Genomic DNA, 14913 nt, shown 5'->3' with positions numbered 1-14913 from the left:
TCCCCCGCGCCCTCCCCTGCTCCCGCAGTGCTCCCCCCCCATCCCGGGGCTCAGTCTCCCTTTTGTCGTAGCTCCGGGAGGGGGCGGGAAGGGTTGCGGGGTGGCGGGAGGGGGCACCGGGACACCGAGGCTGCGGGAACACCGGTGACACCTCCCTGCCTCTTCCCACGGGGAATGCGGCCACCCGCTGCCTCAAACACTGGGGTTGGAGGAGTTTTCCCTCTGCCCTTCGGGTGGGGCAGGGGCGCGGTCAGGGGTGGGTGCCACCCCTCCGCGGGTCCACCCCCTAAGGGCCACCTTCGGCCAGCCGGGGGGCGGCGGGGACCCTCCACCACACCCCGGCCTCATCCGGCACCCCGGAAAGGAGCGGCTCCCCCCGCCCCCCGAGCTGCCCTGTCTCTCCATCTGAATGAACCTGTCACATCGATGGTGGCAGCGGATGGACAGACAGACAGACAGAGCTGGGTTCTGCGGGAAAACAGGCTAAAAATAGCAGCAGCCTGAGTCTGGGTTGTCAGCCCCGAGCTAGCACAGCCCCTGATGAGGCTGAGACCCCTCGATCCCTGGGGATGGCATGTCCCGGCCGTGGGGTTCGAGGTCACCAATTTGTCATCCCCAGGAAGGGCCCAAACTGGGGGAGGCTGGGAATCTCGGCTGTGCCACGGGCACGAGTCCAGCAGCCAGGAAATCAGCCCACACAGGAGGAGATGCCAGCTCTGGGAGCCCCCGAGTCACCCAGCCCGGCTGGGGACAGCCATGGGGACTCTGTGCAGCCAGGAGGGACCCCGGGAGGGTGCAGGGTCGGTCGCACCCAGTGGCACCGGGGTGGTGGACAGGGTGGGGGGAGGACAGCAACCGTCACCAGGAGCCACCACGTTGCTACCAACAGTCAACAGAGCACAGGCGAGTGGGAGTGCAGGAGCTGGGGAGGCTGGGAGCTGTGCCAGCCCCCCCGCGCTGGCACTCAGCAGGGCTGGATCCTGGGGGGCCACAGGGCTGCTGACCTCCACGGCAGGGTGCAGTAGGGTGGGCACTGGGGGACCCCAGGGCCTGTGTACCCCCCACTTGGCATAGCAGAGTGAGCAGGCGCTGGGGGTCCTGTGCCCCACCCTCAGGGTGAGGCAGTGGGGGTCCCGAGGATGGTGCCCCACTCTCAGGGTGAGGCACTGGGGGTCCCGAGGATGGTACCCCACCCTCAGGGTGAGGCACTGGGGGTCCCGAGGATGGTACCCCACCCTCAGGGTGAGGCACTGGGGGTCCCGAGGATGGTACCCCACCCTCAGGGTGAGGCACTGGGGGTCCCGAGGATGGTACCCCACCCTCAGGGTGAGGCACTGGGGGTCCCGAGGATGGTGTCCCACCCTCAGGGTAAGGCACTGGGGGTCCCGAGGATGGTACCCCACCCTCAGGGTGAGGCAGTGGGGGTCCCGAGGGTGGTGTCCCACCCTCAGGGTGAGGCACCGGGGGTCCCGAGGATGGTACCTCACCCACAGCCCAGCAGGGTGAGGCAGTGGGGGTCCCGGGGATGGTGTCCCCACCGTGACAATAAGACGAGGCAGTGGTGAGAACCCAGCCTTATCTGCCTGCACCCCCCCCACCCACCAGGCCCCAGGATGGATGTTGGGGAGGGGGATGTGGGGGAGGGGGGGGTCCCCAGCCTGTCTCCTAGCAACTGGTCTCCTAGCAACCCCACCAGTTGCCTGGCAGCAGTCAGTGCAGGACTTGTGGTCGTCCATACCCAAGGAGATGGGAGGGGGCTGGGGGGGCACCAGTGGGGCTGTGGCACTCGGTGCCCCTCACCCTACACCCCACATCACCCACCGGGGCTGGGCCGCCCCCTGCCCTATGGGGCACCTCCCTCAGGGCAATAGGGTGGGAGGGGGGGGTCCCTCCTTAGCTTGGAGAGTGGTCTCCGAGGCAGGGGGCTGCTGTGAGCCCCCAAAATCTCTGTCTTTGGGGACACAATGGGGACACCCTGAGAGGCTCCATGCTGGTGCTGATCACTTGGGACGGCAGGAGAACAAAGGCAGGAGGCATTTCCCATGTAGGGATGGACCTACAGTGGGGTCAGGGCTAGGGGCTGAGCTGCTTTGGGGTCTATCTGCTATCTGCCATCGGGACCAGCCTGTTGGGAGCCAAATCTCCTGGTTTTTCTCTACTCAGCAAAGCCAGGGCCACCTGGTCCTTTGTTCTGGTGGGCGATGCCCAAATCCCATCCCCTCTTTGTCTGCAGCTTTGCAGCCCCAGCAGCGCCCCAGAAACAGGGCACCAGCAGGGGCATGGGGCTGGCAGTGGGGACATGGGGCTGGCAGCGGGGACATGGGGATGGTGCTGGGGACATTGGTTTGGCAGCAGGGACATGGGAACCTTGAATCTGCCCAGAAATCTGCATAATGTGGGAAACAGCAGGGAAAAAAGCTGATTTCTCAGCAGGGGGGGCATCCTGGCAGCTCCACCTGCAGCAGCTGGGGCCATGCATGTGTTGTGGGGTCACTCTGCAGGGCCCGAGCCCCCCAGCACTCCTGGCTTGGGGAGACAACCCCCAGCCTCTGTGGGCTTTGCAAGAACAAACAGGAGGGGGAACCCCCCCCCAGGAGTATGAAACCCCAGGGTTGTGGGGCTGGTGGCTCGGGGGGGCTGTGCAGGGGCTGCAGCAGATGGAGGGGTGGCCAGGGGACGCGTGTCCCACTGTCCCAGCTGTGTCCCAACCACCAGCTGCCGCCCAGCAGCTGCTGCTGTCCGAGCCTCCTGCCCAAAACTGCCCTGGGGGCTTTTGTCCCCTGTGTCCTCCCGCTGTTGCTCACCCCCTGGCCCTGCTCCCTGCTCGTCCCCAGCTGCCCGGGGGGATGAGTCTTTGTCCCTCGGCTGGGCCCCGCAGCGCTGGTTCCCACTGCCCGAGCAGACAAAGAGGCGCTGGAAGGGCTGGGCACGGCAGGGAAAGGGCCGGGACAGGCGCGGGGCCATGGCAGGGACGTGGCTGAGAACCAGGGCACCGTGGCACGGCCAGGGAGGGGGACAGTGTCCCTGGGGATGGGAACAGGGATGAGAACAATGCCCCTGGGGACGGGGACCAGGGCGTGGCTGGCTGGAAATGGGGGCCAGAGTGTGACAAGGGATGGGAACAACGGGATGGCTGCGGACAGAGACCAGGGTGTGGCCGGGGATAACCGGGAGCACGGGCAGTGGCCAGACAAGGGGGAAGGCTGCATCATGGATGGGGACCAGGGCCTGGTCCTACCCCGTGTACCGGCAGCCCCGGGACCAAGAGACCCATAACGGGCAGTAGGAAGGAGAACGGGAACGAGAAGAACGGCGGGACATGGGGGGAAGGGGCCGTGGGGGGATGGGGACCGTGGGATGGAGACCTGAGCGTGACCGCTGGCTCAGCCAAGACCGGGGACCGGGGCGTGGCAGGGACGGTGCCAAGGACACAGCCGGGGCCCCTCCGGCGGCGGGGCCGGGCCGTGGCCGCCGCAGCCCCCGGGCCCCCCTCCCGCACCGCCCGGCCTTTGTCTGCGGCTGCGGGGGGGCATTACCTCATCCCGGGCCGCCAATGGCCGCCACCGCCGCCGGCCCCGCCGCCCCCCCCGGCCCCGCCGCCCGCCCCGCTTCGCTCCGCCCCGCCGCCGCTATAAAGCCCCGCACCGAGCCCCGCGCTCCGCCGCGCCTCTTACATCGACCGCCTCAGCGTCGGGCTGTGAGACCGCCCCGGACCGACCGCCGCCATGGTGAGGGGGTGCGGGGGGGTCGGGGGCGCGTCTCTATTCCCACAGTCCCTGTTCCCTTGGTCTCTTTATCCCGCATTCCCGCCGGCCCCATCCCTCCCGCCCCCGGACCTGTGGTTTTCCCCGGTCCCAATCCCCACCCTCCCATCGTAGTCTCCGATTTTCATCCCCCCCCCCAACCCCGGCTCCCGTCTCGGCGTGTCTCCGGTCCCCAACCCCTCCCGATCGCCATTCCCAAGGGCTTCTCGTCCACCCCTCCCGGGATGAGCCCTCGGCGCGGGACTCCTCCCGCACCGGGCGTGGCTCCCGTTACACCGAGTAAAATGTGTCGCCCGGGACCCAGCCCCGAGTGTACGCCCGGTTAAATGGGCCTGCAAGGGTCTTTCTGTCTCCCCCGGGACCGACCCCCGAGCCCACAGCGGGCGTGGCTCCCGTTAAACCGGGCAAGATGGGACCTCCAGGACTTAGCACAAAGCTTCCATAGGGCGTGGCTCCCGTTAAACCAGGCAGGATGAGACCCCCGGGACTCAGCACTGAGCTACCATAGGGCGTGGCTCCCGTTAAACCGGCCAGGATGGGTCCCCGGAGCTAAACCCGTACAGGGCGTGGCACCGGTTGAAAGGGGCAGAATCGGACTCCCGTAATTCAGTACCGAGCCACCGTCCGTCCCGGGGCGTGGCTCCCGTTAAACCAGGCAGGAGAGACCCTCTTTTCCCCCCGTCCCGGTGCTGAGCCCTTAGCCTGTGCAGGGCGTGGCCCCGGTATAATACGGGAGAAAGTGTCCCGGGTGCGGGGTGGGCAGGGCGGAATGAGCACCCCAGTGCTGAGCACCCCATCCCGCACCAGAGGTCGAGGGACGGCAGGATGAGACCCCACCCCACCACCCCACGCCAGTCCCGCACTGGGCGTGGCCGTGCTTCCACTGGGGCTCGAGTGGGCAGGAGGAGCCCACGGTGCTGAGCCACGATGGGGCTTTGCTGGGTCTCATCAGGGCAGGGTGGGGCAGGATGGGAACCCCGGGGCTCCCTGTCTCACCTTGGGCACAGTCCCAGTCCCTCAGGGCAGGATGAGCCACACGTCCTGAGCTCCCCATCCCCCACAGGCAGGGTGCCAGCAGTGATGGGCACATGACAGGATGGGACCCTCTGCACTGGGTGCACCTCCAGACCCTGAACAATGGGTGCGCCCGGGCAGGATCTGGCCCCAGCCAGGCTCGGGCAGGGACCCTTCCCAGCTGGGTGCCAGCCCGGTGGGTGCTGGGGTGGGACAGAGGGGGGACAAAAGGGGTGACCCGGTGCCGCGTGCCCCCGCAGCGCGAGTGCATCTCCATCCACGTGGGCCAAGCGGGCGTGCAGATCGGCAATGCCTGCTGGGAGCTGTACTGCCTGGAGCACGGCATCCAGCCCGACGGGCAGATGCCCAGCGACAAGACCATCGGCGGGGGGGACGACTCCTTCAACACCTTCTTCAGCGAGACGGGCGCCGGCAAGCACGTGCCCCGGGCCGTGTTCGTGGACCTGGAGCCCACGGTGATCGGTGAGGGCGCGGGGGGCGGCCGGCGGGGCGGGCGCTGGCGGCGGGCGCCGGGCGCTAACGGGGCCCGGGGCTGTCCCCGCAGACGAGGTGCGCACCGGGACGTACCGGCAGCTCTTCCACCCCGAGCAGCTGATCACGGGCAAGGAGGATGCGGCCAACAACTACGCCCGCGGGCACTACACCATCGGGAAGGAGATCATTGACCTGGTCCTGGACCGCATCCGCAAGCTGGTAGGGGCACTGGGGGTGCAGGTGGCAGGCGAGGACAAAGCCCCCATTCTGTCTCGCTCTCCCTTCCAGACTCGCTGGGTTGGGTTTAGATTTAATTTATTAATTAATGTTAATCCTGTTGTGCAGTGGCTGCCATTGGCCGGCAGCGGGACGCGGCGCAGCTGGAGCGGCTCCACAGCGCCGCAGCCCCCGGGCGCTGCCGGTGCTGAGCTCGGCAATTCCCTCTTTGTTCCCACTTGGCTCCTGACGTGGCCGAGTCCAGCTGCGTGTGCTGGGGATGGGCAGCCCCAAGCCGGTCCATTCCAGAGTCATGTGGCTGTGACAGTTTATGGTCAAAATTGTCTCCACTCTGCTGCTGAGCTGGTGGCAATTCTGCACTTTGAGGTGCCCCTGAGCACTGTCTCACCCCAAAGGCCAAGCAGCTTCCCTGGGTGATTCACCGTGAGTCAGTGGGTAACAGATGGAGTTGGTGCCACCCCGTCCCCATCCTGCTGACTCTGGCTCTGCTGCTGGAAAGCCCCCAAATATCCTTGTGAGGCCATCAAGAGGAAGGAGTAACTTCTGCTGCCTGGAGTAAACATGCCTCCCCACCTCGTGTCTCCTTGCAGGCTGACCAGTGCACAGGGCTGCAGGGCTTCCTGGTGTTCCACAGCTTTGGCGGTGGCACCGGCTCTGGCTTCACCTCCCTGCTGATGGAGCGGCTCTCTGTCGACTACGGCAAGAAGTCCAAGCTGGAGTTCTCCATCTACCCGGCCCCGCAGGTGTCCACGGCCGTGGTGGAGCCCTACAACTCCATCCTCACCACCCACACCACCCTGGAGCACTCCGACTGCGCCTTCATGGTGGACAACGAGGCCATCTACGACATCTGCCGCCGCAACCTGGACATCGAGCGTCCCACCTACACCAACCTCAACAGGTTGATAGGCCAGATCGTGTCCTCCATCACAGCCTCACTGCGCTTTGACGGAGCCCTGAATGTCGACCTGACGGAATTCCAAACCAACCTGGTGCCCTACCCCCGCATCCACTTTCCTCTGGCCACCTACGCCCCGGTCATCTCTGCTGAGAAGGCTTATCACGAGCAGCTCTCGGTGGCCGAGATCACCAACGCCTGCTTTGAGCCGGCCAACCAGATGGTCAAGTGTGACCCGCGGCACGGCAAGTACATGGCGTGCTGCCTGCTGTACCGCGGGGACGTGGTGCCCAAGGATGTCAACGCCGCCATCGCCACCATCAAGACCAAGCGCACCATCCAGTTTGTGGACTGGTGCCCCACTGGTTTCAAGGTGGGCATCAACTACCAGCCGCCCACGGTGGTGCCCGGGGGCGACCTGGCCAAGGTGCAGCGCGCCGTGTGCATGCTGAGCAACACCACGGCCATCGCCGAGGCCTGGGCCCGCCTGGACCACAAGTTTGACCTGATGTACGCCAAGCGGGCGTTCGTGCACTGGTACGTGGGGGAGGGCATGGAGGAGGGCGAGTTCTCAGAGGCCCGTGAGGATATGGCTGCCCTGGAGAAGGATTATGAGGAGGTGGGGGTGGATTCTGTGGAAGGGGAAGGAGAGGAGGAAGGGGAGGAATACTAAACTCATAAGGGTGCTGCTTGAACAGGGAACATAAACTAGTTGAAGACCCCATGGGGTCTGTAGCAGTGTGTGCGCCGCGGTCTGTCCTGTCAATGGTCTGTGCTTCAGTGGAAAAGTCTGTGACGGACTCACCCGTCCTCTCCTGTGGGTCTGAATAAAAAGCATTCCCTGTCTTACCCTGGCTCTGGTGTCTTCACTCCCTGTGGCAATGTCCCTGCCTGGCTTTGACACTGTCCCCGCCTGCACATGACATGGCCCCGCAGTCCCTGTCTGCACCCAGGGTCTCCAACCTCTCCCTGGGTGTGAGATCAGCACCCCGCAGACCCCCCCCAAACTGGTGCTCTTTCCTCATCCTGGTGGGCTCCGTGTTGTGCCCTCACCCCTAGGGCTGTGGAACTGGAGAGGGTTGGGTTTTCTTAGTACCAGGAGTCAAGTGAGCCCCACATGGGCACACTGGGGGCCTCAACTCCTCTGCGAGGGCTGGACATGCCTGAAGCAGAAGTCCTTTTGGCAGAAGTCTTCGGTATCTCTGCTACCTCCTCTTCCTGGGCAGGGGAGGGGCTGCATTGCCCTGGGGGTGGGGAGGGGATGCTCTGCCCACCACAGGTGGGAGTGCTGGGGATGAGGGTTCCCTTCATCCAGCTCCGTGTCTGGGGACACAATGAGGTCAACACCAACCACAATATGTCCCAAAGTTCCTCTGGGTCTTTCAGGGATGAGGAATTGGCCCTGTTGGTCCTAGCCACTGGAATGGGGAAGGACAAGTGTAGTAGTAGCCCCCTTGAATGGGGGGAGCCTCTTTCCCCTCCCTTTCCTCTCCTTTTACCCCCTGTCCCTCAGGGCTCCATGCAGGGATAAATAATGAAGGGAAAGTTGAACACGGAGTGAAACTCGAGAGGGTGATGCAGCTGCAGGGGGACCCCTGGGACCCTCATTTGTGTGGTGCACCCCTCCCTCTTCTGCACGATGAGCTCAGGCTGAGCCTCGATGAGCAGCACCTGGGCCATGCTCCTCGAGTCCATCAGCAATTCTGTCAGCTCCCAGGAGCTCCTGTTGTCAAACCAACTCCTTCATTTTAAAGAACAGCCTTGAGAAGTAATTATTTTCTGAAGGACAACTCAAGTGCAACAACATGTTTGTTATCAAACTTTCACAGGAAGATCCAAAGTGTAGCCAGGATAGAAAATTAGGATGACGAAAAAGCCAACACTTGCAATGTTATAACCAGCAGGTCCCGAGTGAGACCCCTGAGTTCACCTGGACCACAGTGGACCGGACAACTCTCAGGGACGGTGAATTCACAAGTTTGGGATTCTCAGAGGATGAACAAAGCTTGGGCTGATCCCCCAGAACCTGGGGCTCAACCCTCGGCCTGTTGAGAAGACACAAAGGCACTGATGTCGACAGTGAACTCAAGGTGTTTTTTTCACAGGTATTTACACCTCTTCAGGTATGTGTGTGTGCAAGGGTGAACATTCTATAGCAAATGTGCTAGGAATGTTGATCTCAGATTCTTAAGTGCTTTAGATTCATAAATAAGATAGGCCTGTGTGTTACTGTTGTGCCTATAGTAAAATCTATATGAATCTGTTGGTAAATTATTTAAATTAGACCCTGGACTAAGTGCTCTTAAACCTTTAGGCTTGAACTGTTGGTCAAGCCCAGGGCTCAGTTTGACAATGGGGCAGGGGGTCCACTCTGCCCCTTCTGACTCAGCGGGAAAATCTCAATTATTATTCAATTTTATCATTCTTTTCCCATCCCCAGCCTCCCTTTAGGTAATTTTTGGCCAAATCTAGCTTTACACGGATCACTTTCAAATTTTACCCCCATTTCATTTTCCTGTCAGCTCTCACTACTGAGTCATAGAGGGAAGTCACGGGTGAATTTTGTTGTGCTTTCACTTTAACATTAAACCTGCTTTTGGTCGTTTTTTTAGCAACCCAAAACACTTCCTAACACCATTCCAGAGCCGATGTGATGCGTGGGGAATCTGGGGGGGGGGGGGGGGGATGGGGTGGGGGTGTAACGACCCCACCCCAGAACACACATAAACACCAATTTACCGAATCCCCCAGGACCAGCTGCCCCCCAGGTTCCACCGGGGACCCCCACATTGAGAGCGGGGTGGGAGCCTGGAGCGGGGCAGGGGGGATAGGGAGCAGCCCGTTCCTCCCCGGTGGGAACGGCGGGACCGGAGCGGCCACGCGGCCAGCGAGGCAAATGGCGGGGAAGCCACGTCAGCGCTGCAGTGCGGATGCTGCCGAGCCGGCCCCGCTTGGGCTCCAGCTGCCCGGTAACCCCGGCGTGGGGTGGCTCCGGTGCGGCGGGAGGGGATGCGGACCCCCCCACCCAGTCCCCCCGGTAGCGTGTGCTGCCGAAGCGGCCGCTGGGTTTTCCGCAAAGCTCCTGGCAAAACAGGAAGGCGGATTATTGGGTGCAAATAGCTCCGGGGATTAGGTGGGGGCTGGGGATGGCCCCCTCCCCACCCCCCCTCGGTGCTGACCGTGGCTTCACAGCCGGGCAGGGAGCTGCTCCATGTTGGGGGGCACAGTGAGACCACCCCCCCACCACCACCACCACCAGCACGCCCCCCGTTTTATGGCAGTCACGGTGCTCCCTCCGTGCTGCGGACATGGCTGAGACAAACCCCACCCTGAGAAGCGGGGTCCACCTCTCCCCACATCCCCATCCCCAGTGTGCGAACCCCGCAGGGGGAGCCCGGACCCCCCCATCGCAGTGGGATCCGGGGGTACAGATGGGCTGGGAGGGGGCTGGGGGTGCAGATGGACTGGGGGGGTGCTGAGGTGAAGGGGGGGAGCTGCGCAGGCTGCAGATGGGCTGGGAGGGACCCCCGGGGTGCAAATAAGCCAGAGCGGGTGGGGGGGGGGGGGCGAGCGGTGCAGATGGAGCGGGGGGGGGGGTCCGTCCGCAGAAGCCGATTAACAAGCTGGGGACGGCGGGGGACGACACCGGGCGCGGCAGCACGTGCCGCCCGCCGTCCCCCCCTCCCACCATGTCGCAGTTTTCCTCCGCAGCGGAGCCGCACCGGGCGGGAGGGGCGGCGGAAGGAGGGGGGGCGGGCGGGACCGGCTGTCCTCCCCCACCCCGATCCTACGCGACAAACGCATTACCGAGGGGGCAAAGGAGCATAGGAAGGTCAAACCCCCGCCGTACTCCTCATTCCCCGTACGGGGGACCCTTCGCTACCCGGGGGGGTGGGCGGAGGGGCTGCACCCCGCGGAGGAGGGGACGGTCCCCGTCTCCCCCCCCGCCCCAAGCCCCGCAGCACGGAGGGCGGAGGAGGCGGAGCGCGCCACGCGCCTCAGCCAATCCGCGATGCGAGCGCGTTGATGGACGGGCGCTGCGGCCAATAGGAGCGCGGGGCGGGGGCGCTCGGGCCGCCCCCCGGGCCGGTATATAGGGGGGCGCCCGGGGGCGGCGGTAGCTGGTACTTGCGTCGATTCCTTGCTTGTCGGGACGAGTAACCGAGCCGCAGCCATGGTGAGGGGAGGGAGCTGGAGAAATGCGGGGGACGGGCCCGGGGCATGGCGGGGAAAAGGAGGAGCAGGGCTGGATATGGGGGTGCGGAGGATTGGGGGGAATGGGTGTGGAGGAGAGGAGGGGGAAGGAGTGGTGGGGGGGGGGGAGACTTCGAGGGGCGGGAAATAGGGCGGAGGGGTACCAGCGTGGGGTGGGGGCAACTAAGGTGGAAATTCGGGAGGGGATGTGGGGGTACGGTAGGAATCGTGGGGGGATAGAGCAGGGGCTGGGGGTGTTGAACAGGGATAGAGGATGAGGTCCTTGATGGAGGGGAGCACCCTTTGGTGGGGGCTCACAGCACCCCTGGGGTGGCCGCACGTGGTCTCCGGTAGCCCACCGGTGGGGGCGGGGTCACCCCGACCGTTACCGTTCCCGCGCGCGGGAAGGCGCGCGGCGGGGACACGGCCCCGCCCCTCGCCAGGGGCACGGCCCCGCCCCCCACCGCATATTCACCCTTCCCCCCCCTCCCCCCAAAATCCAGCCCTAAACCCCCCAATCCAGCCCTGAACCCCCTACACCTCACCCCTCCCTGGAGCACGAGATTCGCTGTGTTCTCCTCACCCGAGCCCACCAGGCTGGTCCCGCTCCATGGCTCCTGGAGGGGCTCACGGGGACCACCCTCCGCCCCAGATCCCCCCCAGACCCCGGGCTCCCCCCGCCCGGGTGGGAGGAACGCGCGGAGCAGGTGGCGCGGGGCAGGGAGCGGCCGGGAATGTGCGCGACCCCCGGTGACGCCATCGGCCCATCCCCGCGGTTTCGGGTCAGCTGCTGCAGTCCCGGCCCCGCTGCTGCGCTTCCTCTTCCTCCTCCTCCTCCCGACCTCGCCCTGCCCAGGCTGCCTGGCTGGAAAATGTCCTCCCCGGGCGCCATTTGGGAGCAGGCGGTGGCAGCCGCGGGGTGGTGGGACCCCCGGAGGCTGCCCACCGGTGGCTGCAGTCTGTTCCCAAACACGGGTGTCACCCCGCAGCTTCCCTGCTCGGATCCTGGCCGGCCATGGCAAAGCTCAGCCACCAGTTGGGGTGGCACTAGGGCACAACGGGTTTGGGCGTGCTGAGCTTGAGCCCCTGTGAGATCTCTTCGTCCCCCAGGATGCAGCGTGGCAGCTCCTGGGAGGGACAGAATGGGACCCTTGGAGCTGAGCATGCTCTGCACTGGAGAAGAGATGTTCCCCGGGGTATAAGAGTGTCCCTGCCACCTGCAGAGGGGTGTTAAGTGTCCCTGTCCTTATGGGAGCCAGGCATGGAGGGAACTGGGAATAGCGGGGTACCAGCAATAACCCTGGGGAACCCAAGTTCCTGGCTCTGTGGGGTGTGCAGGGTGAAGGGCACCAACTGGTGCAGGGTCTCAGCCCCTGCAGAGAGGGGAGCAGAATGGGACCACCGAATCTGAGCACAGTGGGTGGATTGGGCAGGACCCAGCTGGGTGCCAGCCCGGTGGGTGCTGGGGTGGGACAGAGGGGACAAAAGGGGTGACCCGGTGCCGCGTGCCCCCGCAGCGCGAGTGCATCTCCATCCACGTGGGCCAAGCGGGCGTGCAGATCGGCAATGCCTGCTGGGAGCTGTACTGCCTGGAGCACGGCATCCAGCCCGACGGGCAGATGCCCAGCGACAAGACCATCGGCGGGGGGGACGACTCCTTCAACACCTTCTTCAGCGAGACGGGCGCCGGCAAGCACGTGCCCCGGGCCGTGTTCGTGGACCTGGAGCCCACGGTGATCGGTGAGGGCGCGGGGGGCGGCCGGCGGGGCGGGCGCTGGCGGCGGGCGCCGGGCGCTAACGGGGCCCGGGGCTGTCCCCGCAGACGAGGTGCGCACCGGGACGTACCGGCAGCTCTTCCACCCCGAGCAGCTGATCACGGGCAAGGAGGATGCGGCCAACAACTACGCCCGCGGGCACTACACCATCGGGAAGGAGATCATCGACCTGGTCCTGGACCGCATCCGCAAGCTGGTGAGTGTCCTGTGGGGTCTCATGGGGCGGGTTCATCCCTGCGAGGGATGTGGGGACAAAGGGAAAGCTCCAGGTGTCCCTGGGCAGGTTCTTTCAGCCCATGGGCACTTTGGGGCAGAGGGTGGGGTTGTGCCAGGAGAGACCTTCCACCTTCCTCGTGGGACCTGCATGACTCTTGTGCCTCCTGGCTCTGGATGGATTTGTTGTGAGTAATTTGTCAGCCTGCATCACATCCTGGCTCCCTATGGGGTCTGGATTCTCTAAGTGTTCAGGATCGGCCCCTTCTGTTCCCCTTGGCCTGAATCCCTTTACTCACACCAGGCCAGGATGTGCACCCTGAGCATGGCATGTTCCAGGGTGTGATGGGGATTGTGGGATTCTGTGTCATTTCTGTCCCTGGGAAAACCTTATTTCATCCCTTTTCTAAGGTCATTTGAGGTTTCTCCTTTATCTGCATGCTGATCCTGCTTGACCAACTGCTTATGAGCAGCTGTGCCAAGCATTTAACTCTTGCTGGGGCAGCTCTAGTGGATTGTCCCTTCCCTCAAGCAGATTGTGGGGGTCATAGGAGGAAGCAGCTGAAGGGTGGGGGCAGGAAGGGGGTCCCTTTTCCTGAGGGCAGGTCAGGCTGTGTCACAGGGTGCTGTGGCTGGAAGTGGAATGAACAGGTGCCCCTAAAGTCTTGATATCCTTGGAGGAAATGTGTGTTTTCTTGGACACGTCAGCAACTTCAGTGACAGCTGAAGTTCAGAATTACTGACACTTTGGTCTTGTTTTCCTCTTCCCACCTGGCAGGCTGACCAGTGCACAGGGCTGCAGGGCTTCCTGGTGTTCCACAGCTTTGGCGGTGGCACCGGCTCTGGCTTCACCTCCCTGCTGATGGAGCGGCTCTCTGTCGACTACGGCAAGAAGTCCAAGCTGGAGTTCTCCATCTACCCGGCCCCGCAGGTGTCCACGGCCGTGGTGGAGCCCTACAACTCCATCCTCACCACCCACACCACCCTGGAGCACTCCGACTGCGCCTTCATGGTGGACAACGAGGCCATCTACGACATCTGCCGCCGCAACCTGGACATCGAGCGTCCCACCTACACCAACTTGAACCGCCTCATCAGCCAGATCGTGTCCTCCATCACGGCCTCGCTGCGCTTTGACGGAGCCCTGAATGTCGACCTGACGGAATTCCAAACCAACCTGGTGCCCTACCCCCGCATCCACTTTCCTCTGGCCACCTACGCCCCGGTCATCTCTGCTGAGAAGGCTTATCACGAGCAGCTCTCGGTGGCCGAGATCACCAACGCCTGCTTCGAGCCGGCCAACCAGATGGTCAAGTGTGACCCGCGGCACGGCAAGTACATGGCGTGCTGCCTGCTGTACCGCGGGGACGTGGTGCCCAAGGATGTCAACGCCGCCATCGCCACCATCAAGACCAAGCGTAGCATCCAGTTTGTGGACTGGTGCCCCACTGGCTTCAAGGTGGGCATCAACTACCAGCCGCCCACGGTGGTGCCCGGGGGCGACTTGGCCAAGGTGCAGCGCGCCGTGTGCATGCTGAGCAACACCACGGCCATTGCCGAGGCCTGGGCCCGCCTGGACCACAAGTTTGACCTGATGTACGCCAAGCGGGCGTTTGTGCACTGGTACGTGGGGGAGGGCATGGAGGAGGGCGAGTTCTCAGAGGCCCGTGAGGATATGGCTGCCCTGGAGAAGGATTATGAGGAGGTGGGGGTGGATTCTGTGGAAGGGGAAGGAGAGGAGGAAGGGGAGGAATACTAAACGCTGGGTTCCTCCTGTCACTGTCGCATGTCCACGAAATGTCTGCTTCAAACACTTGAGCTTCCTTGTGCACTGCGTGGGGTTCAGCCCCGTGGGTCTGGCCAGGGATTTGCTGCCCTCTCGGATGTGATCATGCAGATTTTCCATGTGTCTGTACCGTGTCTGTGAATAAAAGGCTTTAAGAGAAGCTACACTGTGTCGATACAAACCTTCTGTGTCAGTGCTCGCTATCACCCGGGCCCGCTGGCCTCATCCCATGGGAACAGACTGTCCCTATTGTCTGTGCCCAGTGAGGCATCTGGCACGATACTGCTGTTACCCGAGCTGCCCAGCCCTTCCCTTTTCTAGCTGGGGGGGTGAACCCCCCTCATCCCTGGGTTCCACAGGGTGCGGCCTCACGCTGCGTACTGCTGTGCTCCTCTATGAGCTGTCTGTGATCCTCCCCATGGGGGCCATGCCCTGCCCGGTGGCCCCAGCGCTCGGGAGCCCAGCCCTGCCCCCGCGGCTCTCCGTGATTAACACCGGGATTAGCCGCGTCCCGGGATTAGCTCCATCCCCGCTCCC

At 63.9% G+C, this 14913-nt stretch overlaps 2 protein-coding genes and 1 long non-coding RNA gene across 3 annotated transcripts; 2 read left to right on the top strand and 1 right to left on the bottom strand.

Moving 5' to 3' along the window:
* The first annotated feature begins 3660 nt into the window (after window positions 1-3660).
* Window positions 3661-7257, top strand: LOC116184547 (tubulin alpha-1A chain). Its single transcript, XM_077788651.2, has 4 exons — window positions 3661-3728; window positions 5039-5261; window positions 5344-5492; window positions 6101-7257. Exons 1-4 carry the CDS (start codon window positions 3726-3728, stop codon window positions 7079-7081), a joined length of 1356 nt encoding a protein of 451 aa, XP_077644777.1. The 5' UTR covers window positions 3661-3725; the 3' UTR covers window positions 7082-7257.
* LOC146765014 (uncharacterized) lies at window positions 7098-11533 on the bottom strand. The gene is made up of 3 exons (XR_014950445.1): window positions 11186-11533; window positions 9148-9490; window positions 7098-8453 (listed from the first exon to the last, which is right to left on the bottom strand). It is a non-coding gene; the product is annotated as an uncharacterized LOC146765014 (long non-coding RNA).
* LOC110477084 (tubulin alpha-1B chain) lies at window positions 10528-14536 on the top strand. The gene is made up of 4 exons (XM_021542508.4): window positions 10528-10585; window positions 12120-12342; window positions 12425-12573; window positions 13369-14536. Exons 1-4 carry the CDS (start codon window positions 10583-10585, stop codon window positions 14347-14349), a joined length of 1356 nt encoding a protein of 451 aa, XP_021398183.2. The 5' UTR covers window positions 10528-10582; the 3' UTR covers window positions 14350-14536.
* Window positions 14537-14913: the final 377 nt, after the last annotated feature.

The sequence above is a fragment of the Lonchura striata genome, chromosome 29 (assembly GCF_050655825.1).
Source record: "Lonchura striata isolate lonStrDom1 chromosome 29, ASM5065582v1, whole genome shotgun sequence".
Classification (NCBI taxonomy): domain Eukaryota; kingdom Metazoa; phylum Chordata; class Aves; order Passeriformes; family Estrildidae; genus Lonchura; species Lonchura striata.
The sequence above is the reverse complement of the archived record's forward strand: the minus strand, read 5'-3'. Positions and strand labels throughout refer to the sequence as shown.